The 25,676-nt window shown below is 38.6% G+C and overlaps 1 protein-coding gene across 2 annotated transcripts in view; it reads left to right on the top strand.

Moving 5' to 3' along the window:
- The window catches only part of Zcchc4 (zinc finger CCHC-type containing 4), a 42,953-nt gene extending 17,659 nt beyond the window's left edge, over positions 1-25,294 (top strand). For both annotated transcript variants that reach the window (XM_074042514.1, XM_020157993.2), the window contains 8 exons: positions 5,618-5,690; positions 9,640-9,790; positions 10,831-10,931; positions 16,390-16,511; positions 16,752-16,827; positions 19,013-19,064; positions 19,562-19,706; positions 23,164-25,294. In XM_074042514.1, the coding sequence (XP_073898615.1) occupies positions 5,618-5,690; positions 9,640-9,790; positions 10,831-10,931; positions 16,390-16,511; positions 16,752-16,827; positions 19,013-19,064; positions 19,562-19,706; positions 23,164-23,299 (856 nt within the window). In that variant the 3' untranslated portion in view covers positions 23,300-25,294. The remainder of the gene's footprint in view (positions 1-5,617; positions 5,691-9,639; positions 9,791-10,830; positions 10,932-16,389; positions 16,512-16,751; positions 16,828-19,012; positions 19,065-19,561; positions 19,707-23,163) is intronic.
- The last annotated feature ends 382 nt before the right edge of the window (positions 25,295-25,676 follow it).

Here is a 25,676-nt window from a genome sequence, read left to right as displayed (position 1 = left end):
CATTTTGAAGTTTGTATTTCAGGTTTTTGGTGGATATTGAGTGTGTTGTGCAACCATCTATCTCCACCATCTGCTTCCTAAACATCTCTGTCACACTGAAAAGAAACCTCATAGTCACCATTGCTGACAGCCACTTTCTGTCTGCATGGATTTGCCTGTCCTGGGCATTATGTATAAATGTAGTCACTCAATATGTGACCTTTGTGTCTGGCTTCTTCTGGTTAGCATAATGTTTTCAGCTTACACATGTCATAGCATATATATTTCATTCCTTTTATGGCTGTTTAATATTTTTGTATGGCTATATCAGTTTCTCTTTTAAAATTCTGTATTTCTGGCCTAAAATATTATCAACATAAATGCATTATTTTTAAAGGTAGAAGTTTACTTTTTGGGGTCATATGTCAGTATTAACAGTAGCTGGCATTTTTCTGTGTTTGTCCTAACTTCTTCACTGTGGTTCTGTAAGACAGATGCTCCTGCAGATGAGTAACCTGAGGCTCAAAGAAGTGAATAATTTAACCACTGTCAGCAAAATTCAGGCAGTCTAACTCCAAATTAATATATCCTCTGGAAATAACTTTGCTTTTGAACTTATATGTAAGCCTTTCTTATATGGTCCTTTTCTCTCTTCATCTTTCTGTCTTTCCCTTTCTCCCTCTGTCTTCCTTCCTTATTCACAAAAGTTTTCTGAATCAATAGCTGGCTGCAGGTTATTTATATAGTTAGAAGGAGACACCCATATTGATTGGGAATGTTTTATTGGAGTCCTAGAAACCTGTTCATGTAAAGAATGTATTGGCTCACTGTACTGGAGTTTAGGATACAGCAGGCCTTGATCCACTCTCAATCTGAGGCCTTGCACCATGTTGTTAGGGCTCCATCTTCCTTTGAAGATGGGCCTGGGTCCTCAGATAGTTCCTTGGTACTGGTGGGGACTTTGGTGCCAGCAGTGTTAAGCTTATCCAGTCTCAGCATCAGTGTGCAGTGGAAAGAGGTGTCTTAGCCAAGAGCTCCAGTCATGCAACTCCTAGGAGAGCTCTGATTGGCTAGGCCAGAGTCACTGCCCATCCCAGTTCCTGAGCCCTCACTGTGCGCAGGAGATAGTGGTAGTAGATGCCAATAGTTACTATTGCTGTCTTTTTGAAATGATGGCTCATTGTGGTTTTGTTTTCCATTTTTCTGATGGCTGATGATGTTGAGTATTTTTTTCATGTGCTTTTGGGCCACTTCTTTACCTTTTTACAGGAATGTTTATTTGACCCTTTGCCCACTGTATTTTGTTATTTATGTTCTTTTTTTTTTTTTTTTTTTTTGGCAGTACTGGGGCTTGAACTCAGGACCTTCACCTTGAGCCACTCCACCAGCCCTTTTTTGTGAAAGGTTTTTCAAGATAGGGTTTCATGGAAGTATTTGCCTAGGCCGGCTTCGAACCGTTATCCTCCTGATCTCAGCTCCTGAGTAGCTAGGATTATAGGCATGAGCCACTGGTGCCTGACTTCTTTATGTTCTTACCGTTGAATTGAGAGAGTTCTTAATATATTCTGGATACTAGATCTTCATCAGATTTATTATTTATAAATATTTTCTCCTGTCTGTGGGTTGTCTTTGCACTTTTTTTTTTAATGCTTGTGGGTGGCCTTGATCATTTTCAGGTTTATTCTTGCAGTGTTTTCTTTTGTAAACATAAGAAGATAAATGTGTATGTGTGTGGATTTTTTGTTTTGTTTTGTTTTTTGGGAAGTGCTGGGGTTTGAACTCAGGCCTTCACATTTGCTAGGCGCTTTTACCACTTGAGCCACTCCACCAATAGAGAAACTGTCTTTTTTTTTTTTTATTTGTGGCATCGGGGTTTAAACTCAGGGCCTCACCCTTGCCAAGCAGGCACTCTACCACTTGAGCCATTCCATCAGCCCTTTTATTGTGCTGGGTGTTTGGAGGTAAGGTCTTGGGTACTGTTTGTCCATGCTGGCTTCTAACTGTGATCCTCTTAATCTCTGCCTCCTGAGAAGCTAGGATTATAGGCGTGAGTCTCCGGTGCCTGGTTGTCTTTGCACTTTTGATGAAGTCCAGTTTTTCTCATTTTTCTTTGGTTGATTGTGTTTTAGGTGTCAAATCCAAGAAATTTATGTAATCCAAGATCACAAATATTTACATCTATGTTTTCTCAAAAGGATTTTTATAATTCTTACCCTTATATTTAGGTCTTTGATCTATTTTTTGTATGTGGTATGAGTCCACCTTCATGCTTTTGCAGGTGGGTGTCCAGCTGTTCTGGCATCATTTATTGAAAAGACTATTCTTTTCTCATTGAATTGTCATGGTGCCTTATTGGAAACCAAGTGACTGTAAGTGTATGGATTTATTTCTGGACTCTCAAGTCTGTCCCATCAAACCATGTCTTGTCGTCATGCTGATCCCCATCATCTTGATCACCTTGCTTCATAGGAGATTTGGAAACTGGGAAGTTTGAGATTTACAACTTCGCTTTTCTTTTTCAAGATCATTTTGGCTATTCTTAGGATTTCTTACATGTCTATGTGAATTTTAGGATCAGCTTGTCAATTTCTGCAAAAAAAAGCCAGCTGGGATTTTTATAGGGATTGCAGTGAATTTTTAGATTAGTTTGAGGAGTATTAAGCATCTTAATATTAAGTCTTCCAGTTCATGAACATGAGATGTTTTCCATTTATTTAGGTCTTCTTTAATTTCTGGGGATCTTGGAATGCATCCTCTGTGGATAAGGGGGGATTTCTTTGTATTGATGCTTATTTTCTTTTCATGTCTATTAACTTCTGTGTGTGGGTTGGAAACAAAGTCGATGGTGTTCTCTTGGGGACATTGTAGCTTAGTTTCTTTGATAACAGAGTCTAACAGATTCACTTTTGTAGAAGGTCAACACTAGGTTTTCAGAGGAGCTGGTTTGTTGAAACACAGTAGCGGCCAGAGCAAGCTTCAGCCATTGCCTGTATTTGGAGTGAGTGCTTCACATTGCTCACAGTTAAACAGGACTTATTTCCTTTGTATAGAGGGGCACTGGGTAGTTACTTTTGCAGTTTGACTTGTTTCCTTTTTAAGCCCTAGGCAGCAGAACTGCCTCAACTCCTCTTTTCTTGTAGAAGTGCTATAAATATCCTTTCGGGGTATACCATGTGAAGTTAACATTTGCTCTGCTGCATTTCTGTATGTTCTAATTTTAGCATGAAAGATGTGAAACTCTATTTGGCAAACTGTTATCCAAATAAAGTTATATCAAAAATGAATTTTTTAGGTTCATTTTGTGAACTAATTTTATTCAACTCTTGATTGCATTTCCTGTGGATAGAGCATGTTTCACACGTGGTAACTGACTCTTATTTAAGGAGAATGAATGGCCAATTAAATGAATGTCCTTTTGAGCAGTTTTCAAGTGCATGCTTCTCTGATTGGTTTTGTTTGCTTTATTCAATGGAGAGGACAATTCTTTGTGGCCAATTTCATTTTAAGAGGGCAGTAATGAGTGATTCTCTTTTATAATTTAAAATATGAATAATTATGCTTCCTTGTTTGTATTTGATGGAGACTTGGAACTGAAATCTTGGCTTTTTCTCTCTCTAGCTCTGCACACTGCTGCCCAGAATGTTGTGGACAGGTGTGCTGTGCTGAGTTTTATGTAAATCAAATTTTCTTTTTTAATTTTCAGAAATTACTTGTGTCTGTGAAGCAATGAAAAGTTGGAGATTCGATTAAAAGGGAATTGTATTTTCCTTATAAAGAAATGCAAGAGAGAACACCCTCAAATTGTATAGATCCACAGCTGTGCTAATATTGATGTGCTTTTTAAAAAATCAGTTATTCAAAATTTGAACGTGGTGGCACCCGGCACACAGATGTTATCCCAGCCCTTGGGAGGCAGAGACAGGAGGATAGCAAGTTCAAGCCTAGCTTGGGCTGCATAACAAGACCCTACCTCAAAAAACATTTTTTTTAGTTAAATAGGAAGATATATTTATTTACCGATGGCAGGGATTTCAAAAATCCCTCCATGATTTTTGAAATGTTCATTAAGGTAAAATATGTGGTATAAGTGTTTTTAAGTTCTCTAAGCCTTTTATTTCTTTAGTGCAAATTAATGTTTTTTTAAATCAGATAACATGTTAAGAGCATCTTAAGTGATGCTCTTAACATGAAAGCTTATTCATGTTATGAAATGATATGTATGAAAGGATACTGTACTAAGAATGGGTAACAGAGCAAGAAGAAATAGCATTAGATTATATTTTGATCAACAGAAATGTAACTCTAATATTAGGGGCATTAAGATATAAATATTTATGACTGTTATTAAAAAATAGCACTTAACATTTCAGTATACACTATGTAACTGGCATTGTATGAAACACTTTACTCACATATCTCACTTACTCTATGAAGTTCTATGAGGTAGAAACTAGTATTTTTCCCATTTTGTAGATGAAGAAACTGAGACTCAGAAGAGTTATATAATTAGTGTGTAAGTGAGCGATCCCAAGTTTGAAAGCAGACCCTCTAACTGTGGAGCCTGTGCTCTTAGCCACAGTGTACCTGGAAGAGGATGAACCAGGGCTGCCACAGTGTGGAATACTCACTGAGGATGATCGGTCATTTACAGACGGGAGATGATAACTGAGAGTAGCAAAGAAGTGCCACTGCCATGATTCAGTCCAGGAGGCCATATAAAAGAGGGTGTGTCCCTGACTTTTTCAGTCTTTCCAAGGACAATGTGGTTCATGTGTGAATTATTTATAATGCAGTAGATAAAGCTCAAAATTCTGTCGCGATAACCAAGTGTCTACACTGTGTGAAAAACTCAGAAATTAGCAACATAAATATTAAGGCCCATTTACATAAATGTGGTAGACATACAGACAGGCAGTCAGAATATAGACATAACTGAGGTCTATAAGTAGTCAACTAAATGCAAATTCCATTCACGATGTGGTATGCCTCATAATTAGCAAAAATGTATACAATGTTAATACTCAAAGCTGGCACTCATTCCTTTCTGATGATGTTTTAAAGTGGCATAGAAGAGTAAAATAATAGTTCATTTAGTAAATAAGTATCCCTCTTTCCTGGCAGTAATTCAGCAAGCATGAAATGTCTACATTTCTTTTTCTCTTATATTGAGAATCATATTTTATTAAACTGATCATCTGTATTAGACAAGAAAAACCTTGCATTAAATGCTTTTCTTTAGAGCAAAATAATTAACAGCTGTTGAGCAGAAATGTTGATTTCATATTTTCTTTGGAATTATTAACCATAAGCGATCTATTTAAATTGCCAATCCACTGCACGCTTAAGTTGCATAAGTCAGTACCCTGCTTGTTTATTAATAGTTTTCTGGTCCATAGGAACATGTCTGTTTTATATGAGTATTCTGTAGTTTTGCCATTGGTTTACTAAACATGGGAAAGTAATTTAAATTCTATATTGATTATTATAGATTCCTTGAAATTTTTGGAAAGAGGTCTCTGTTTCAAAAGGTGAAGAATGGTGAAATTTATTTTATAACTTGTGATTTTGTAATCCACAGATTATATTTATTGTATGGCTGTGACAGGACAAGTAACTCCAGTAATGAATTATTTTTCAGGTATTCACAGTTTTATATGGAAGATAGCTTTTGCCATTATAACATGTTTAACCATCATTTCTTTGATGGAAAGGTAAGAATTATGACTATTAACTTCTCTAATTGTAGAATAACAAATTCAAGAGTACCTTGTTATTTTTCTACCATTTGTTGATATTTATTTTTGTTCATTTACTGAATGATTACTGAGCAGCTAGAAGTGATTCTGTTACTCCTTTTACATTGTTTTTCTTTTTTGGCAGGATTGGGATCTGAACTCAGAGCTTCAGGTTTGCTAGGCAGGTGCTTTTACCACTAAGTCACAGCCCCAGCCCCTTTTGCCTTAGTTGTTTATTGGAATAGGGCCTTACCTTATGCCCAGCCCAGCCTGGACCTTGGTCCTTCTACTTGCACTTCCCGTAATAGCTGGGATGACAGATGCGAGTTACTGTGCCCAGCCATTGGTTGAGATGGGTTCTTGTGAACTTTTTGCCTGGGCTGGCCTCAAACCTTAATCCTCATCTCTGCCTTCTGCCTCTTGAGTAGCTAAGATTACAAGCTTGAGCCACCATGTCTGGCCTTTTTTTCCTTCCAGTACGAGGGTTTGATCTCAGGGCCTTGTGCTTACTAGGCAAATGCTATACCACTTGAGCTGCATCCCTAAACCAAATTCATCTTTGGCTTCCAGTACTGGGATTGAACTCAGGCCTTTCTTAGCAAGGCCCATGAGACTCTGTGTGGTCTGATCCCTATTACCTCTACTGCCTTCCTCTCTGTTCCCTGTTTGTGCTCAAGGCTCATGGCTTGTACCTACAACTGCTCCAATGGCTTTCTACCACAGGGCCTTTGCCTGGGCTATTCTCCCTGGCTTCTTTGCCTTGATAGCTTCTTAGCTTTCAGATATCTGTTCCAAGTCACTTCCTCCAGCTTCGCCTGACCCTCTGACAAGGTTAAGGTCTCTTTTATAGATTTACTATTATAATTAAATACATGAATGGGGGCGGGGATGTATGAGGAAGTTTTGGGCTGGGTGTGGTGGTACACACCTGTGGTTCCAGCTATGTAGGAGGCAGAGGTAGAATGATCACCATCTGCTGGTTAGGGCAAAAGTGTGAGACCCTAACTAAAGCACTACCTATATATATGGTCTTAAAAAAAAAAAGGACAGTAGCTTGGAAAAAGCTTCTTTTGGTGTGATGTTAATAAGTCACTGAGAATAAACAACTTAGCAGAACTAGTATTTCTGTTCCTAGTTTGAGTTTATTAGATTTTTTTTTACAAAACAAAATCTGTAATAATTCCATCTGACAGGCGGTTGGCCAAAAATATTTGGAAGTTATCCTGAAGACAGCTTGGAAGATGCCCAGAGACATATGCATGTAAATCAATTTTTAAAAATTGTGAACCATGTTTAGCTAGATACTGTGTTCTGAGATGTTAGGTAGTAACAGCATGAAAACTCAACAAGACTAAAAAAGTGAACATTCAGGAAAGGAAAACAAATACTAAATTTTTGATTGGGAGCCCATCTTCCATTTGAATCAGTTCATCTTTGGGATGTATATTTCTCAGCCATGGTAGCCCCTAAAGCCAAATATTGAAATCAACAGCAGTTAGAATTAGATGTATTTCACTGGTTTCCCAAAGAGTTTATGTGGTTGGTCATCACTAGGTTTAAGAACTGATTAGAGGAGTGTGGAGGAGAGCAGGGAGATGGGAATCACTTTCATTGGATGATGAGAGACTTCTCAGCTGGGATGATGCTCTGGGAAAAAAAAGGTAGGAAGTAGGTTCTGTATGCATTGCCCCATGGGGAGGAAAGACTTGTCACAGGTTTACTGGGGAGAAGCCAGTGCTGACTTGGTCCTGGGCCTGTCTTTGTATTTTATCCTTTGGAATAGAGGGCAGGGAGGTTTGGAAGTGAAGTCTGGGGCTGTGGGGCATGGACCTGGGGGGTCCAGCATGGCCGCACATGGTGATGAGCTGAACAGGTTCTGTCACCACTGCTTAGTGCTGCATTAGTGGAGTAGGGTTTTTGTTGTTCATTTGTAATATCAAACCATTCCTGCTTCTTACTTTACTAATAAAGACAAAATAAGGTAAAGTTACATTCAAATACCTGTTCACTATTGATTGCATACACTTTTCAAAAGTAACATGTCAGCTTTTTGTAGGAAATCCAGTCATTTCCTAGTGAGAGTTTACAGGCTGTCTTAGACTAAGTCTTTAGCATACAGGTAGAGTAAGCTTCTGAGGGTGAGCCCACCTGAGCTGCCTAAGGAAAACAGCGGTCCAGTGCGGCTTTCCTTTTTGTTCAGCAGCGGCATCTGCATAGCCTGTAGCACTCAAGGCTGATCTGCAGAGGACTGCCGACTTCTCCATCCTCCTACTCTTGTTCTGCCCATTCCTCCAGTCAGGTTTTTCAGTGGAGATTTTTCACATGCTGATCAGTCTCTCAGCATCGGCCCGGTGTCCATGGGCTGCGTGGGGTGCTTTGGATAATTCGAGTTCCCACCTCTGGAATTTACCACTTAGTCTTGTGGGTGATGAAAGTGGCTCAAGTAAGTACAGAGGATGGCTCATAGGATGAGGCGAAGGGAAGAGTGAAGTTGTGCTAAACATTGGTGGCACAAGCAAGCTTCTGTTTCCCACAGGTGGCAACACTAGGACCCTCAGCAAGTCATGCCATTGAGTCACACCTGGCAAAAATACTCTATACTGCTTTTTAAATCAAGCGAGGAGCTTGGGCAGTGTTAGTTCATATACTGTCTTTTTTCTACTACTTTTTACTCTAAGGAACTTGAAGAGTTTCCAAGTCAGTCACCATTTGTGCCTCGAATCCTTTTTCACAGAGGAAGCAGGATGAGGAAGGGCCAGGCAGCAGAGGTGCTGCTTTGACACTTGTTCCCTCTGCCACAGGAGTCGAACCTGGGTTAGTATGGACTTTTCCGAGGGAGGAAGAGCTGGGAGGGCGTACTTTTCCTTCTCATTAGTTGGGTTTTCTAAATTGACTTAGTGTTAGAACAGTGTATATTTCATTATAAAGTACATATAGGCTTATTAAAGTTTAAGATTCCATAAACTTTAAATCTTGTGCCTTTTGTATACTGAAGGTATAGATTAACTTTTGCAGATGAGAACTTGAAGACTACTTCAAAGTCAGTGGACTGGAGATACTCTGATAGAAGTATGTCCCATTAACTTCACCTGAAACAAAAAAGATAACATCCTACTAAATGTTAACTATAAAATTTACTAAAAATATTTATATCAGCCTGTTGGGAAAATGTATTAGTAGCATAGTGTTTTCATGGACTGGATAAGCTTTGCCAAATGTGAACTTTTGTTTATTTACTGTTCCAGTTCAAATATGTCTAACATTTACCTAATACTCAAAAATGTGCATTTCCAGGTGTGAGGGCACACGCCTGTAATCCCAGCACTTGGGAAGTGGAGGCAGAAGAATGATATGTTTGAGGCCAGCCTGGACTAGTTAGTAAGTTCCAGGTTAGCCTGAGCAATATAGTGAGAGACTGTCTCAAAACAAAGCAAAGAAACAAAAAATATGTGTGTGCTTAACTGGTAATTTGTGGCTGTTATTATACTGAATTTGTGGTGGTGTACGAACCAGATATGAAAAAAAAATGTGTCTTATTCCTCTTTGAGTCCCAAGGGTTTAGCACTGTCCCTGCTCCTGTTTGTTGCATTGAACTGAACAGTTTAGGTTGTTTTCATGAGTAATGAGTTTCTTTTAGGTCACTAAATTTAGTATTTTAATTTAACCATATGAAATGTGTAGTTGACTGATAGTGATGGTGTTTGAATTTGCAATTCAAGAAACCTGCTTATCAAGGAACCCAAAGATAAAATCTGACACAAGAGGCTTAAGAGTGGCTTTGAGATGTCACTGCAAGACTCTGCAGTGGCAGATGACTCGGACTTTTCCAGTATTAAGTGTGGAGTAAGTCTAATGCATTCTCCTCAAAGTAGGACGAGTGCCTCTCTCTGGTCCTAATTTAGCAATGAGTTTTTATTTGTTCCAGGCTGCCCTTGAGGTGTGCAGAGCGTTCTTACAGGAAGATAAAGGTGAAAGAGTCATTATGGTGACAGATCCCCCTTTTGGTGGCTTGGTTGAGCCTCTGGCTATCACATTCAAGAAGTTAATTGCTATGTGGAAGGAAGGTCAAAGCCAAGGTGTGTAATTTTTTACTTACTACAGAATAAGCATATATGCATGTGCCTTCCTGTTACAGCACTGAGACAACGTATGCGTGGCAGGCTCTTCTCTTTTCAAACACAAGTTTGTTGAAGGGTGGGGCAAAACTTCATTATCACAGAACACTTTGTATTATGCTAATCAGGTTTTTTAGATGGCTTGTAGATAAAATATTTGATTTTGGTAGGGAATGTGGGACATAATGAAGAATAGCAGTACACTGTTGTTATTTGTTCAATAAATATTTACTGAGTGGTTACTATGTGCTCATACTGTTTAGGTACTAGGAATAGATTAATGAGCAGCATACACATATTTCTGCCCGAAGGTCCTTATATTCCCCCGTTCCTAAAGTGTTTACCCAGAACCCCAGGAGGATACCCAGCTCAGGCCCAGAGCGCTGAACTTTGCCAGGATTTGTGTGAAGGTCAGGCATCCAGTGTGCTTGTAGTGATGGTCAGTGATACACAGATTCCAGACCCAGAGGTGGGTTGATGTATTGGGGGAATTACTCATTTCAAGGTTTTTTAGATGGCTTGTAGGTAAAATATTTGATTTTGGTAGGGATTGTGGTTAAGCTTAACACTTCAAAGTGCTTTATATAATTGTCTAATTAGCCAGTACATTTTTTGTTTAGATACAGCTTCAACCTTGTGAGTTGTGTGATCAGGCTTCACGGTTAATTGTTCCACATAGGTGTTTGTGTGCTTTAGGGACACAATGCAAATGAAATCTAAAACATACTGTTAAGTATTTTGCTTATTTACTGCTCTTAAGAACACTAATCAGAGTGTAAAAGTCAGTGTTTCATTTTAGAGATACAGATTTCCCATTGACCTTTGGGAAAGGTCAAATTGAAGTGTCACTGTAGCGAGCATTCTCTTTTTGTGTGAGGTAAATGTACTAAGAATTGATGTTTCTTCCAGAAACTTCTACAGAAAGTTTTCAATTATAGTTGCTTTATTTTTTCATTAATATGTTCTTATTTTCTTTCTCTCTCTCTTTCTTTTGATATTAGATAACAGTCACAAAGAACTGCCCATTTTCTGGATTTTCCCTTATTTTTTTGAGTCCCGCATTTGTCAGTTTTTTCCAGGCTTCTGCATGCTGGATTACCAGGTATAGTGATACTCTGTTTTCTGGCATTGCTGGGGAATGGATGTTCTGCTTAAATATTCTGATCAGGCTATCCTTTGACTTTAGTAAATTAAAAACTTTGAGTTGTATTAACTACTAAAATTATACCATATGTAGCCTAGTTCCATGGTGCATAAATGTCTAATAGATAGGGTGTTTTTAAAAAAATATAGATTATTGAATACCAAAAGAAGCTACTAAAATAAAACCAGAGTGTACAGCCCCAAGAGAAAAGATTTGCCCAGGCTTCCAGCTGACTCTGAACTCTTCATCATCACCAGAAGATTTTGCAGCTCCGGGACCATTGTTACAAACTTGGGTTTTCTCTGTTCAGAGACTGCAGGAAGTTCCTTTCCCTTTCTGGTTGGTAGAATGCTCATGTACTCTTGTGTGTCACCCAGAGGATGACTGAGCTGTAAAGAGAGGTGTGCCTTGTGCTGTGGGGTGTCCGTGGAGGCAGAGAAAGCTCTGGGTGTGTGAGTGTGAGTGTGCTTACCCAAGAGGAGGCATGTGAGTGAGCCTTCTCCTCCTTCCCGTACTGCCTGTGGTGTTTTCCATATACCTTAGATGAAAAGAGAGGCTACAATCCACAAAAGCCCCACCCTGTCCTTCAGTTATTTGTTTCCTTGAGTTCTAATGTCAGCCCAGATGTCACCATCACTGTGTCGTCACAAGTAGGTACTATTTCCTCATTTTGTAACGGCATTTTTCTATTAGAATTTTCTGAGTAATTGATTAGCCCTTCTGTAGGGTTTTTTCAGCCCTAGAATTGTAAATGTCTTCACTAGTTGTTGCAAGCTACCAATTCTGATCTGTTTACTCTTAAAGTTATACACCAAATTATTTTGAAGTTCTGAAAGAAACAGTGTTACCAAGGGGACCAAGGAGAGACCTTACCTGTGATTTTATCCCCAAAAACCAAATATCACAATTTGCAAGTATTCATTTCCATGCTTTTTTTTTCAGTGCTGGGGATCAAATATTTTCATTCAGTATTGAAAACACTTTTTTTCATATTTTTAATCATAGAAGACAATTTTGAGTTATCTTCTCTCAGCTGAATCTTAGGGGAGCATGATGATAAAGAAAGAGTAAGTAATGAGGGATTAATTTGGTTAAAGCATGATATGTACAGGCCTGAAGTACTAAGGTGAAACCTTCTTAGGCTATCAGTACTTAAACAAATGAAGGGCAGAAGGGAAAAACAGATCTTTTCTGGGGCTGGGTACCAGTGGGAGGGAGGTGGGCATAAGGAAAGGGTGAATGAGAGTGAATATGGTCGATGTATTTTTATATCCATAGATGAAAATAGAATGAAACCTGCTGAAATTGTTCTAAGAAGGGGGAGGAGGGAAGAGCAAGAACAATGGAGGGGGTAAATCTAGCTAAGATATATTGTAAGCACATGTGTAAGTATCACAGTGTATCCCCTGTATAACTGCTATATGCTAATAAAAAATAGTGAGGGGCAAAAGAAGAAAAGCCTTTAACACAGTACATGAAAGGTTAATGTGGAGCAACCACTACACGTCACTTGCCTTAGCAGCCTATGTATCTAGGAAGGAACTTTTAGAAATAGTGGCGTTATCGCTTCGGTGAACTGTTGCCAGCCCAAGTTTATTGGGAATAACTTTACAATTCATTGTATTGGTGGGAAAAGGGCTAAGAAATTGGTAATGATTTCTACCGAATTTGTTGCGAATACCAAGTGATTGATCAGAGATGTCTGCCACAGGGGTAGTGTAGGGTGGGGTTCATGTGTTACAGTTACCGTGTCTGAATTACGTGGCCTCACTTCTACTTTGAACATCTTTCTTCTTAACATGGGACATTTGTCTGGAGCACTAAAAGTAAGGACTATGGCAAAGAATCTCAGGCCAAGGATATCATTGAAGAGTACTTCATATGCAAGAAATGAACATATAAAATTTTTGGCTCAAAAAAAAAGTAGAGCTCTTTGCTTTTGTCAAAGCTATCCTTTTAAAAAATCATCCTGTATATGAAACCTTTTCAAGCTTAGTTTTACAGTTGAAAAAGAAGATAGTTTGTCAGAAATCTGGGAAATTATTCCACAATTCTTGAAACTCAATGTTAACTGATAACTACTTTGTGGATGTGGAATTTTAAATCAGGTTACTTAGGACGTGGGAACTATGATTGAAGGACTCACTGCTATGATGGGAGTTGGTCGGTGGAGCCAAAAAGGGCCCTTGGGACCTTTGTGAAATTAACACTGGAACTAAATAGAGCACAGTCCTCAGGGAGGTGTGGGAATGCTGGTCCTCTGTCTTGTTTAACTCTTGAGTCCTGCCATGATACTGGGACACAGTAGGTACAAAACAAGCACTTACTGACTTGAATGTCTTGGTCCTCCCTGTAACTTGTTTCACTCTCATGTTACGGAAGACATTTGTGCATGAATCAAATTAAAAGTTCGGAATTGCAGAGATTTTGTGCTTTCCCTCATTTCTATACAGCACTTCATCACATTAATCAGTTCCGTGGGAGAAATTTTGTATTTGAAAATGCCTCTCATCTTCATTGTGAGCGAAATGTCAGGGATAATGATGGGAAGATGGTGTATCACCAGTGATATGCAATTTGCAAAATTGTGTTTGCTTTACTGCACTTCCACAGGAGGTTTATTTGTGTGGATGAAGCTATGAAATATGGATATATGTTAGAGGTACATTCATTTACTCTAGCAGCATGCATTTTACATACCATATGTTTATAGTTAATTAGCACAACAAACCCGCATTTAAAAATAATAATAATCTCAATTAGGTTATGCAAAATCAAGCAATCAGCCACCTTCCTGACACATACATTCTCTGACTCTTTGGGTAACCATAAAGAAATTGTGCTTTTTTATCCCCTTCTTTTCCATCTGTTATCTGTTACATTGTACAGAATATTCCATGTACCAGAAATCTTTCTACAATATTGTTTTCTAACATTTGAAAATCTTCATAAGATTTTTTTTGGGAAGATTTTTTTCCCTTATGACACTTAAAACTTTATGTTCAAAATGTCTTTGTTGAATTTGATAAGGTACCATGTATTTGAATACACAAAGAAGTATATTAGGGGGAAATTGTGAATTTAAATCACTTTAAAATAAAACTACTTAAGGTACTATTTGCAGGTGATTTTGAAGTAAAATCTATTTTTGTGTCTTAGCTCTAATAGGTAACATATATTCATAGGGTTCTAAAAGTTGGAAGGAAACATGGAGGTAACCTGGGCCGACTTCCCAGTGTAATAATCCTCCCTGCTAAATTCATGACAGGCAGTCATCTAGCTGCACTTGAATGCTTTCACTGAGCAGAGTCCTACAGTCTTACAAGGCAACTCAATTTATTTAATAGCTCTAATCGTTAGAAAATTTTCTCATATTGAGATAAAATATGCTCCCCATTAACTTCTAACCATTGGTCCTAGTTCTGTTCTCTGAGGCAATAAAGGATAAGTCTAATTTTTCTATTCCATATGACACCCCTCCAGTTATAAAATAGTGGTGGGTTCCTCCCAGTCTTCTCTTTTCTGAACAAACACCCCAAATTTGTTAAACTATAAATCCTGTTCATTGCCTGTTATTTTCAGTAGAAATGAGCTGGTTTACCAATGGCTCTCTTAAGATGTGGTGACTGAGCACAGGGCTGCAAACGAGATCTAACCTGGTACTTTTCCTTGTCAGGTACTGCACGTTTGCACTGGCTTCACAGTCAGGCTAGACCGTGGGCGCACCCTGCTGGCAGTCAGCTGGAAACCTCTGGGGAGGGGTGGGATTCACATTGTCCCTTGGTTGTCCTCATCTTGTACTTAATTTTTCCCACTGCTGAAGTTTATTAATAGCCTTCCGGAAAGTTCACCTGTAAACCTGGTAGGCATTTGCAAACTAGAAGGGCCTTAGAGAGCTAGGAATCTGCCATCAGAGGTCTCTCTCTTTTGTCATTGGTTCCTTACGTTTTTGTGGTTTGCTTAGCAAATAGCTTGCAAATCAGTTCTGTTGTAAGATCCTAAGTGCATTCTTGTTCAGAATTGGAACCATTCACTATACCTTACTTGAAAGTTGGGATCCACCGGTACTTGAGCTTATAAAACTCGTAGTATTCCTGAGGATAATCTGAAACAGTGGTTCTCAAAGTTGAGTGTGCCAGGAGGGCTGATTTATTAGGTTCTAAGTGGGGTAAGAATTTGTATTTCTAACAAGAACCCAGTGATGTTGATTTCGCTGATCCACTTTGAGAAGCTCTAAAGAAAGATGAATTTAGGGGTCAGGTGTATTCACAGGAGACCTAAATCAAATTGAGAATGTGTGTAGATAACAGGTTGGAGAAGATGGGATCCAGAAGTTAACAGAAATCATGCTGGGCCAGGCATGGTGGTGTGCCCCTGCAATCCCAGCACTTGAGAGGCTGAGACAGGAGGATCATGAGGCCAGCCTGGGCTACATAGTGAGATCATTTCTCAAGGAAAGAAAATAAAAGAAAAACCATGCTTGTTAGCCTTGTCTCCTTTCAAGATAATCTGCTGAAATGAGAAGTGGAATGAGGGGTATTGAGGAGAGCCCGTGACTAGAAGTCATTGTGGGGACAGCAAGTACAGTGGAGAGCCCCTGTCCTCATCTCTGTCCCAGGCGGGGCCTGTTCTAATTGTTTCACATATAGGCAGTGTGACGGTCAGAATCAGTAACCTGCTTTTAGTGGTACTGGGTTTGAACTCAGTGCCTTGCTCTTCCTAAGCAGGCACTCTATCACTTGAGCCATGGCCTCAGTAGTAACCTCCTTTTATAGATTAAAAAAAGTTGCCTAAGTCACAAAACAAGTAAGTGGCAGGGCCAGTGTCTGACCCCTACACCTATGCCCTGCCTGAACATGAGAGGACAGTGAGTGGAGAGCCAAACTGAGGCTGCACTTTGACCTGGAGAGCTGAAACCTGCAAACAGTGAACTTGACATCCTTTTAAAAGGGGAAGCCCAGGCCCTCAAAGGCATTGTTTTTAATCTCAAAAGCAAATCCTTAGTTATGTAAGACTTTCTTATAATTAATAAAGTCTGTTTGATTGGAAGAATGATTAGAGTTGTTCCTTTAATAGTAGAGGCATGAATGTGTCATAGCAAATCTTACGTTTTTTTATAATGAAATTTCACCGCCGTAGAGACCTCTCTGAGGCTGTCAGTCAGCACACTCCTGGGGTTTTGGAGTGGCTCAAGCTGTAAGAGCACCTGCCTAGCAAGCGTGAGACCCTGAGTTCAAACTCCAGTACCACAAAAATAAATAAATAGATAGATAGATAAAGTGCACTCCTGCTTTTAAGAATTTCTTATGAAATACTTTGACTTAGCCTGTATCTTGACATTGGCGTGTGTGCTTATTGGATAAAAAAGCTTAGTAAATGGTGACTTACTTGAGTACATTTTCTTTTTACTTTGTAGGTTGATTACGATAATCACGCACTTTATAAACATGGAAAGACAGGTCGAAAACAGTCTCCTGTGCGTATTTTTACCAACATTCCACCCAACAAAATAGTCCTTCCTACCGAAGAAGGGTACAGGTGAGATCATAGTAGGAGTTTGAAACTCAAAAGTCACTGAAAGGCAGTTTCAGATACCTAAAGGTAAAATGCTCTTGGTATTGAATCATTTAGTCCTTCTGTTGCTTTTAAATTTGTTCCATCTTGTCATATTGAATTGAATTCTGATTACCTCCAATTTTTAGAACAAGTCCCTTGTTCAGTTTTGTCTCTTCTGTCTCAATAAACATGCATTTGACTTTCCCATTTCTTGCCCTTTAGATTTTGCCCTTTGTGTCAACGATATGTCTCTCTCGAGAATCAACACTGTGAGCACTGTAATTCTTGCACATCCAAGGTACAACTTTCTTATGTGATTGCATTTTTACTTACATTTGTTATATTTTAGCTTACTAGTTTTATTACGGTTTTAAATATTATTTTGTTAACATTTGTTTGTATTAATAGTTATTATCATCTATTAAAGTACTTAATTCTCTCATTGTTGTCAACAGTTATTTGAATTTATTTCTATGGTATATTGTATGACTGCTAAAATTAGGAGTGTTTCAAATAAGGCACTAAAAGGGTGGTAAATTTGTATGTCAAGGGCAAAATTGTGATGCCCCAAATAAGGCATTGAATTACTAGATTCCATCACTTCTGATGTAGTAATAGCATGTACTGCGTACTGTCCTAAGAGCTTACAAGGATGAATTCATTTTCACAACAGCCTCATGAGGTAGGCACAGTTAGTCCCTACAAGGGCCTATTCTTTTTTCTTAATAGCCTTTATTTTTTAAGATAGCTTTAGATTTGCAGCAAGGTTAAGCAGAAGGCACATAGATTTCCCATATGCTCACTAGCCCTCCCCCCACACTGGGTCCTAGAGTCTCCCCTTTAGAGTTTACATTTGTTGCAGGCGATGGGTCTCCTTGGAGGCGTCAGTAATATACAGTCTGGGTTTGCATTCAGATGCACTCTTGCTCTTGTGCATTGTTTGGGATTGTGTGAGTGTATAATGACTTCTTCTGACACAGTAGTATCATACAGAGTAGCTTCATTGTACTCCTAAAACCCTTTGTGCTCTTCCTAGTCATCCGCCTCTCTCCTCTGACCTCTGGTAGCTTCTGATCTTTTCACTGTTTCTGTGGTTTTGCCTTTTCCAAAATGTCATATGACTGGAATTGTACAGAATGTTTGACTCCTGTTGGGAATGGCTTCTTTCACTTAGTAATAGGTATTTAAGGTTCCTCGGTGTCTTTTCATGGCTTCATGGCTCATTCTTGTCAATGATATTCCATTATCTAGATGATTAGTTTAACTGTTCACCTCCTGAAGGACATCTTGGTTTCTTCCAACCTTTGGCAATTCTGAATAAACTTCCTATTTATTTTTAGGAAGGTAGGATGACTCTAAAGTTACTTTGTTTATTTTAACTGAATCCAGTCAGAAAAAGCATGTGTAGTTTATTTTGGCTATTAAGTACAAATTATTCTCCAAAGAAAAAGCTGTGCTTATGTAAACATTAGTAAGTATATTTTTCATAATTATGCAATTTTATTACTGGCTATACTGGTTTTTAATTATGGTATCACATCTGACTGTATATTTATAATCCTAGATTGAGGAAACAAACTTTTATTATTTAGAGATGTACACATAGGTGGTAAAAATAAACAAGAGCAGGGAAATGACATCACTAAAGCCAGAATAGGTAACCTGGTGCTGTTGGCTTAAGTCTATAATCCTAGCTCCTTGGGAAGCTGAGATGGGGAGAATTGAAGTTCGAGGCCACCTTGGCAAATAGTTCACAAGACACTCATCTCCAAAGTAACCAAGGCAAAATGGACTGGAGGTGTAGCTCAAGTGATAGAATGCCTGCTCCGCAAATGCAAAGCCCTGAGTTCAAACCCCAGTCCATCAAAAAAAAAAACAAACAAAAACCCCAGAATAGGTGTTACTTAGTGGGAAAGAGGAATGCTGTGATGAGAAGGGGCACGCGGGGTGTTATTCTGCATCTTGACCTGGTGCTTCCATCAGTGTTTCCTTTATAATGCTCATTAAATTGAACTTAACATGTCTCACACACTTTTCTAGGTATGGATATGTTTCCTTTCACAATTTTGAAATTACACAAGTAAAAACCTATAATCTATCTTTCTCAATTACAAAAGGTCTCAGATATGAATTTCATTAAAGATTGTAGTATAGACACATAAAATTATGACTCATTAATTCTCTTGAAACTTTGATTTGTGTCCTTCTTTGTGAGGATTGGGTTGCTTGAACTGGAGTGGGATCTTCAAGATCATTCGACACATCTCCTAGTTACCCAGCTGAGGAAATTGAAGCCCATCAAGGAGGCTTTGAGTTAAGTGGAGATGCAGAAATTAAAATCAGAGTTTTAATTGTGAAGCCCAGGAAAAGGAGGAATATGAAATGAATAATTTACACCCGTTTTAATAAGTCATTTTAATTTTTAATTGTGGAACTTGGTTTTTAATAACAAATTAAGTATAATTTTTAAATTGTTTTTGTAGGATGGCAGGAAATGGAAGCACTGCTTTCTCTGCAGAAAGTGTGTAAAGCCTTGTGAGTATTGAGCTGGGTGTTTGAGATCCTATGAAAACATTTTTGAGGTTTTTCTTCCTCTAAATAGAATTTGTATTATATTTATAAAAGGAAAAATAGCATAGAGACCTTGCATTAACTTATTTGCCTTTCCGTCTTTACAATTACCAGCATATATGTTCTGTCTTTGATAGGGAGGGATGACTGCTAATCTGTTTCAGGGTGGCATTTGACTTATCTTATAGGGCACTGTGCCGCTCAGCCACCTCTGTTGTGACAGTGGCTGCAACAGGTGACTTGTTAGGAGAGGCTGAATGCTTTGCACTGTAATAGAAGGAAGTTAGATGTTTGGTGTGGGATTCCAACCTCCTTACCTTGGTCTCTTTAGCCAGGTCAAAACTAGCTATGCAAACCAGCTGCAATATTTGAAGTAACACCCATGCATCCTATCTTAAAAAATGATAAAATGAAAATGTGTACTAAATGAATTTCTTCTAAAACTTCATTTTTTTTTTCAGCCTGGATCCACTGTGGCATTTGCAGTCACTGTGCTGTTCCAGATCATTCCTGTGAGGGCCCTAAAGATGGCTGCTTTGTGTGTGCTGAATTAGGTCACAAACGCAGCACTTGTCCTAACGTCCGCCTCTCTGCCAGCACTAACAAGTTAGTTGAATTGGTTTTTTCATTAGAAAAAAATTTCCTGGTGTGCTTTGTACAGAGTAATCTGCAGAAGCAGGCAGCATTCAGAGGATTCAGAAGTGCTAGGTTGTTACTTTCACTGTTCTGTAGTTTGCATGTATTGAGGGGAGGGGGGACATGAAGGTGAGTCAAAGAACTTGCTTTTGGGAGCTCACAGCTGTATAGGCCAGACATGAAGTCAGCCAAAGTATGGGGGGGAAGTGAATGAGTTTACATCTGGTATGGTTCATGCAAGATGGTAACTTTGGGGTGAGAGTTGAGGCTTTACGAGATATTTAAGTGAAGTTTGGAGGGACAGATAACACAGCATTGCAGAAAAGTGGAAAAGGCATTTCAGGTCAAATGTAGCATGTAATTCCATAGCAGATCAGTTGTGAAATTGTATTTTTTTAAAAGATACCAGATTGCAAGAAAATATTTAGACATCCTTAATTTCAGATATTTAGTTTTTACTATTTTTCTAAGATAGTTTTACTTCTCCCACCAATATTTGGTATTGATTATAACTCAGAACAAAGTTACACCAATGACAATGTCATATTTGGAAAAACTATTGCTATTTCAACTGGGCTACTTTGAATATTATACTTTGTCTTAAACTTGGGCCAGGTGTGGTGGCTCACATCTGTAGTCCCAGCTATTAAGAGGCAAATATAGGGAGGATCAAGGTTTGAAACCAGTCCAGGCAAAAAAGTTAGTGAGACACCTCCCCATCTCAACAAACAAGCTGGGCTTGGTTGTACATGACTGTAATCCCATCTACAAGGAAGGCAACAAGTGGGATGCTCATGGTCCAAGGTCAGTCCCAGGCAAAAATTCAAGATCCTGTCTGAAAAATAACTAAAGCAAAAAAGGGCTAGGGGTGCTGATCAAGTAGTAGAGCACCTGCCTAGCAAGCATGAGGCTCTGAGTTCAAACCCAAAACTCAAACCCTAACATTACATAGTTGTTACTTGGAAATTACCAGACAGCCAAATTTAACATGAGGTGAAAGTTGAGATTAGGGTGAAATTTTTGAGCTATCCCATGACTTTTGATGAGAAAACAGGTTTGTATTAGAAGCATCTGATGCTTTAGGAACCATGATTTTATTAACAGTCTTTTCCATTTGTTTCCTTATTTTTATTTTTTGGCCAATGGTAAAAAAAAAAATTTATTTCTGTCAAGGTCCAGCCTACTATTGAAATGGCCTCTTTTATAAACTTACTTGGCATTAAATTTTCACTAAGTAATCCAAGGTGGAAGTAGGACTCCTACAAAATTTTTTCCCCAGACATTTTCAAGAATAGACTACAACCTGTTGCACTTCTGATCTGGGACGTTACAGTGGGATTCGGGTGGAAACAGGACTTGGTGACAGGCTCAGCCCTGGGCTCTGAGAGTTCTGAGAGTTAGGACCTGTGGGAACAGTGCTTCTTAAAAGCTGTGGCAGTAGCATACTGTTATCATTGGGGAATCATTTGTTATCATTCTTTATCAGCTATTAACAGTTTTAGTTCCAAGGCAAATCCTTTGCGGTGTGCTATACCTGCTAACTCTTAAACAGTATTACATCAAAACTTAACAGTTATTGCTTTCAAAACACTTTCATAATGAAATCTATAAGGCAGAATTAAATAATCCTTATGACCCTTTCCACATATATGGCATAAAGTCTTTCAAGCTTCTGCTTTTTTACAGCTGTCTTTATTTTGTTTTTCCTTGATGTTCATTTTGAACTGGAATTATGTTGGCTCCCTCTTGTGGTGAAAGTTCATTCTATCAGTTACATAAATCTTATAATTTAGAGGACAACTGCTAGGTCAATTTAATTTTAAGACAAAAAAAAGTTAATTGATTTATACTCAATTAGTTCATCACATATCAAAGACTATCTTTGGAAATTTTTGGTCTATTCACATTAACAAATGGATATTTTAAAATGTTTTCCTTCTGTTTTTGCTTACTGAATCCTCTAGTGAAATCAGGTTCATTTTTTAGCCCTGCTTCTGAATGGATGAACCAAAGAGAAATTTAAATTTTGTATACTGGGACATATGGCTTCATTGACTTTGCTGTTAGAGATTATAGTTTACTTCATTAAATTTGCTAAATCATTACTTACCAGGAAATTATCCTACATTAAAGAAATGGATGGGGGAAAGAAGAGATTTATATAACATGCACAAAACAGTATAAAGATGAGTTTGATTTGGAGCTGATAAGGCATCCCAGTCCATGGTGCAAAATCTAAGCACAGGAAAACACAAAGTTAAGCACAGCTCTGCATAGCGGTCATGTGAAACTACAGTAGCAACCATTTACTAAGTGATTACTCTATGGTTAGCGTGTTCCCTACCTGAGTACTTTAGAGTCCAGTAGTCACTGTGCCACTGTCAAGGTCACTTAGAGCACAGGCCCTGGAATCAGGTTGGCTCTGCCCTTAGTGGTCAGAGTGACCTCAGACCCTCTTATTTCTTCACTTAAAAAATGTTGAGGGAAAAATGACATCTGCCTTGCTCACTCTTTAGCTCTTTGGAGCCAAAGATTATTTCCATTCCTGACACCTGACACATACTATGCTGAGTGAACAAAAAGGCCTAAATTTAACCCATTAGGGGATTATATTCTGTTAGTGAAGCTCTGTTTCCAGGTTTTATCCTAGGAAGACCAAGAAAGGCCCAGCTTGATGTGAATTATGACAGGAAAGTTTTCAGGTGCACCAGTGCTGATGGCACAGCCCCTAGCTTGGTTCTTGATAGGATAATGACATTATCCTGCCAGCTTGGAGAGGTAACAAATGGACTGGTAATCTTTCCCAGCCACAGACTACCTGAGGACACCAGAAACTAAGGAGCTCTTTTGTCTGGTGTGGTATGGTTTTAGAGGCCCAGTTCCAGCCTCCAGAGGTGGACATCCCATGAGGCACTTGTCAGGACCTTTAGATCTATGGAGAGAAGGAAAATTAGCTGCAGGGTTTATAAAGTGGGCCCTCACAAGTGTAGTTACTGTTCCATTGTGCCATTCATTTTTCTACCCTGCAAATTGCTACATGTGTTAATCCCTTTCCTAAAAAATATAATTTAGGGGTTTGGAGATCAAAATGCTGAGCCAAGCAGTATTGGGTGTACCAAAAAAACAAAGCTGAAAACATACTCATTGGTGTGGCTGCTTACCTCTGTGATGGGTTTGTCCTGAATAGCTTGTTCTAAATCTGTAGTACCCATCTTTTAAAGAAAATATCTTTTTTGAGACACTTTGCTTGATCACGCCTCTTACTATTTCCTTGTTATGGTCAGGATACTGGAGATTTATGTTTACAATACAGCAAATTCTTTCCCTTCTTCTATTTTCTTTTGGTTAGCTGGTTAATTAAACTTCAACATAATTACATAATTCACCATGCCCATTCTACAAAATAATTTAGAACCTTGTTTTTCAGAGCTGTCAGAAAGCAGAAGCAAAGAAAAAGTAATAAGATGAAAATGGAGACCACTAAAGGACAATCCATGAATCATACATCTGTTACAAGGAGGAAAAAGAGGAAGGAAAGAGCCCATCAATATCTCTGCTCTTAAATGTCCAGTGACTTGAGAATAAGAAAGATTTATAGTCCAACCTTTGATGCCATTTTCTGCAGTGCCACACTGCACTTAAATTCAGTCACTTTCAAAGGTAGCACCTTTCTAAGCATGATAACAGGCAGGTGGCATTTTCTGGCTTATACAGTCCCCTCATCTGCTTCTCTGGAGACCTGGGGAGTTTTCCATTCTCAGCTGTTTTCCTTCTTCTCGTTGCATGCTTTTCCCCTCTTTAACTCTCTCCCAATCTTATTATATTGGCCTCTTTTGTCCGAAAAATGGGTATACAGCATTCTTTTGAAGATATCAGAAGAAAATGAAAGTGAAAACCTGTTAAGTTTTGCTTACATTGAATTTTTATGTTATTTTAATATGAGAGTCTTTGGTTAGATACCAAACAATGGTTTAAACCCCTCTTTCAAAGAAAAGTGTGATGTACAATTATTTTTAGATTGAATTTGAAGATAAGGGAAAGAATTTTTACAAAGGCATGTAAAGATACAGAGGTTATAATTATAACTATATTATTATTAGATGTGTATTTTCCAGTGCGTTTTGCTGTTGTCCTTTGATGGTGTAGTATCACTTAAATGGATGAATGAGACATCATTTAGAATTATGACTTGCTCTTTCACTTCATTGTCTTTTAAAGTATGTTGTGTTTTCTTTGGTGGGGAGGGAAGTTGTTTGTCTTTGCTTTTGTGAGACAGGATCTCACTTCATAGCCCAGGCTAGCCTCAAATTCTGGATCCTAAAAAGGGTCCTAGTTTGCTGCCACCTTCTTCACAATATTATCAGTCCCTCCAGTGGAATAAAAAATGGGTGTGTGTTTGTGTGCTTTCATTTTATACTTTTAGGGTACTTAAATTCTGCCCTCTATTAGAGTGGCTGCTTGTACTCGTTTACCTCTGTTCAGATTAGAAGCTTATTGATGGCAGTCTGTTGTTGTCATAGGGTTGGTCACTGGAGCTCCTAGAACCTTGCCTCATACATGTAGTATCTGAGACTCCCATCTGCATCTGCATCACATGTGGTTTGGTGATGGGAAGCAGGTGGCCAGAACAACATGCTGTCCTGGTAGTCGGTGCTCATAAATCCTAGTTCAGTGAATGAAAATGCCATTTAATAGACTGCTTTTTCCTCAGAGGCCTGACTGTGCCATGTAAGATGCAAACACACTTAGAGCCACTTAGGTAAGGAAAACTCACTAAATGCCAAGAAAATCCAATTTCACTTATTTGATGTGATTTTAATTGGAACATTAGGACATGGGTTAAATTACTTGAGGGTTAGCTAAGAAGGTCAGTGCAAAAGAGTGAAGATAAGCTTGCTACTGTTTGATTTCAGGCATTTTAGTATAAATGTTAACTCAGCAGATTGGGGAAAATAGCACCAGAAGTGGGCAAGAAAGCCTCAGAGCTCAAAGAGGTGAGTTTAACCACTTAGCTGGACCATCCCACGATTCTCAAAAGTGTTTAGGGTAACAGCAGGTGAGCTCAAGAAACTAAATCTGAAGCTGGATATGGCACATGCCAGTAATCCCAGCTGTTTGAGAAACTGAGGCAGGAGGATTATGAATTTGAGGGCAGCCTGGGCTACACAGGGGAACCCCTTGGGGCGGGGGACTGAACCTGGGAAAGTGGGCCAATCTCTTCATCTGTAAATGGCAAGACCAGGAATGGGAGGAAAAAAATGAAAGGCAGTCAGCCCAAACGTTCTGCACTTAATGAAGACAAAAGAAAACAAAGATGGCTGCTTATCTTAATATGTGAGTCAGGTAAGCAGAGAAAATCAAATTCTAATCCTACCACACAGAGATAACCCATTAATGTTTCCCTGTTCTTCCAAAGATAGGTTCTTGCATAAAAAAGGTATAAAGACAAACACACTAAAATTTCCCCCACAAAAATGGGATTGTAAATGCTGCTTTGTGACACATACAAATAAGCAGTGAACATAAACTTGTATTTATAAAAATGTTTTTATTCTTCAGTATGGATATGCCTTATCTTAAAAATAATCTTTTATGGTTGGACATCTCAGTTTGCATTTTTTCACTATTGTGAACAACTCTCTGAAACAGGCCTATAAACAAGCCTTTTCTAACTGCTTTAGGATAAGTGTTGCCTAATAATAACATGTAATTATTAACCATGTGTGTGCTGTTAATACACTTCATATGTAATAACAGTATATTTCCCATACACATAAATACTGGTTCTATAGCTCTTATTAGGACTTTTTTCTTCAGATTAGAATCATATGAGATAATCTCTGAATTTCTTTCCAAGAACAACAACTGCAGTGGTTGTGGGAGACAAAAGAAAAATATCATAAATTGGGGCTGAGGGCATGGCTCAAGGGGTAGAACGCC

Source organism: Castor canadensis, chromosome 9 (assembly GCF_047511655.1).
Source record: "Castor canadensis chromosome 9, mCasCan1.hap1v2, whole genome shotgun sequence".
Classification (NCBI taxonomy): Eukaryota; Metazoa; Chordata; class Mammalia; order Rodentia; family Castoridae; genus Castor; species Castor canadensis.
This window is presented reverse-complemented; position numbering and strand designations above follow the sequence as displayed.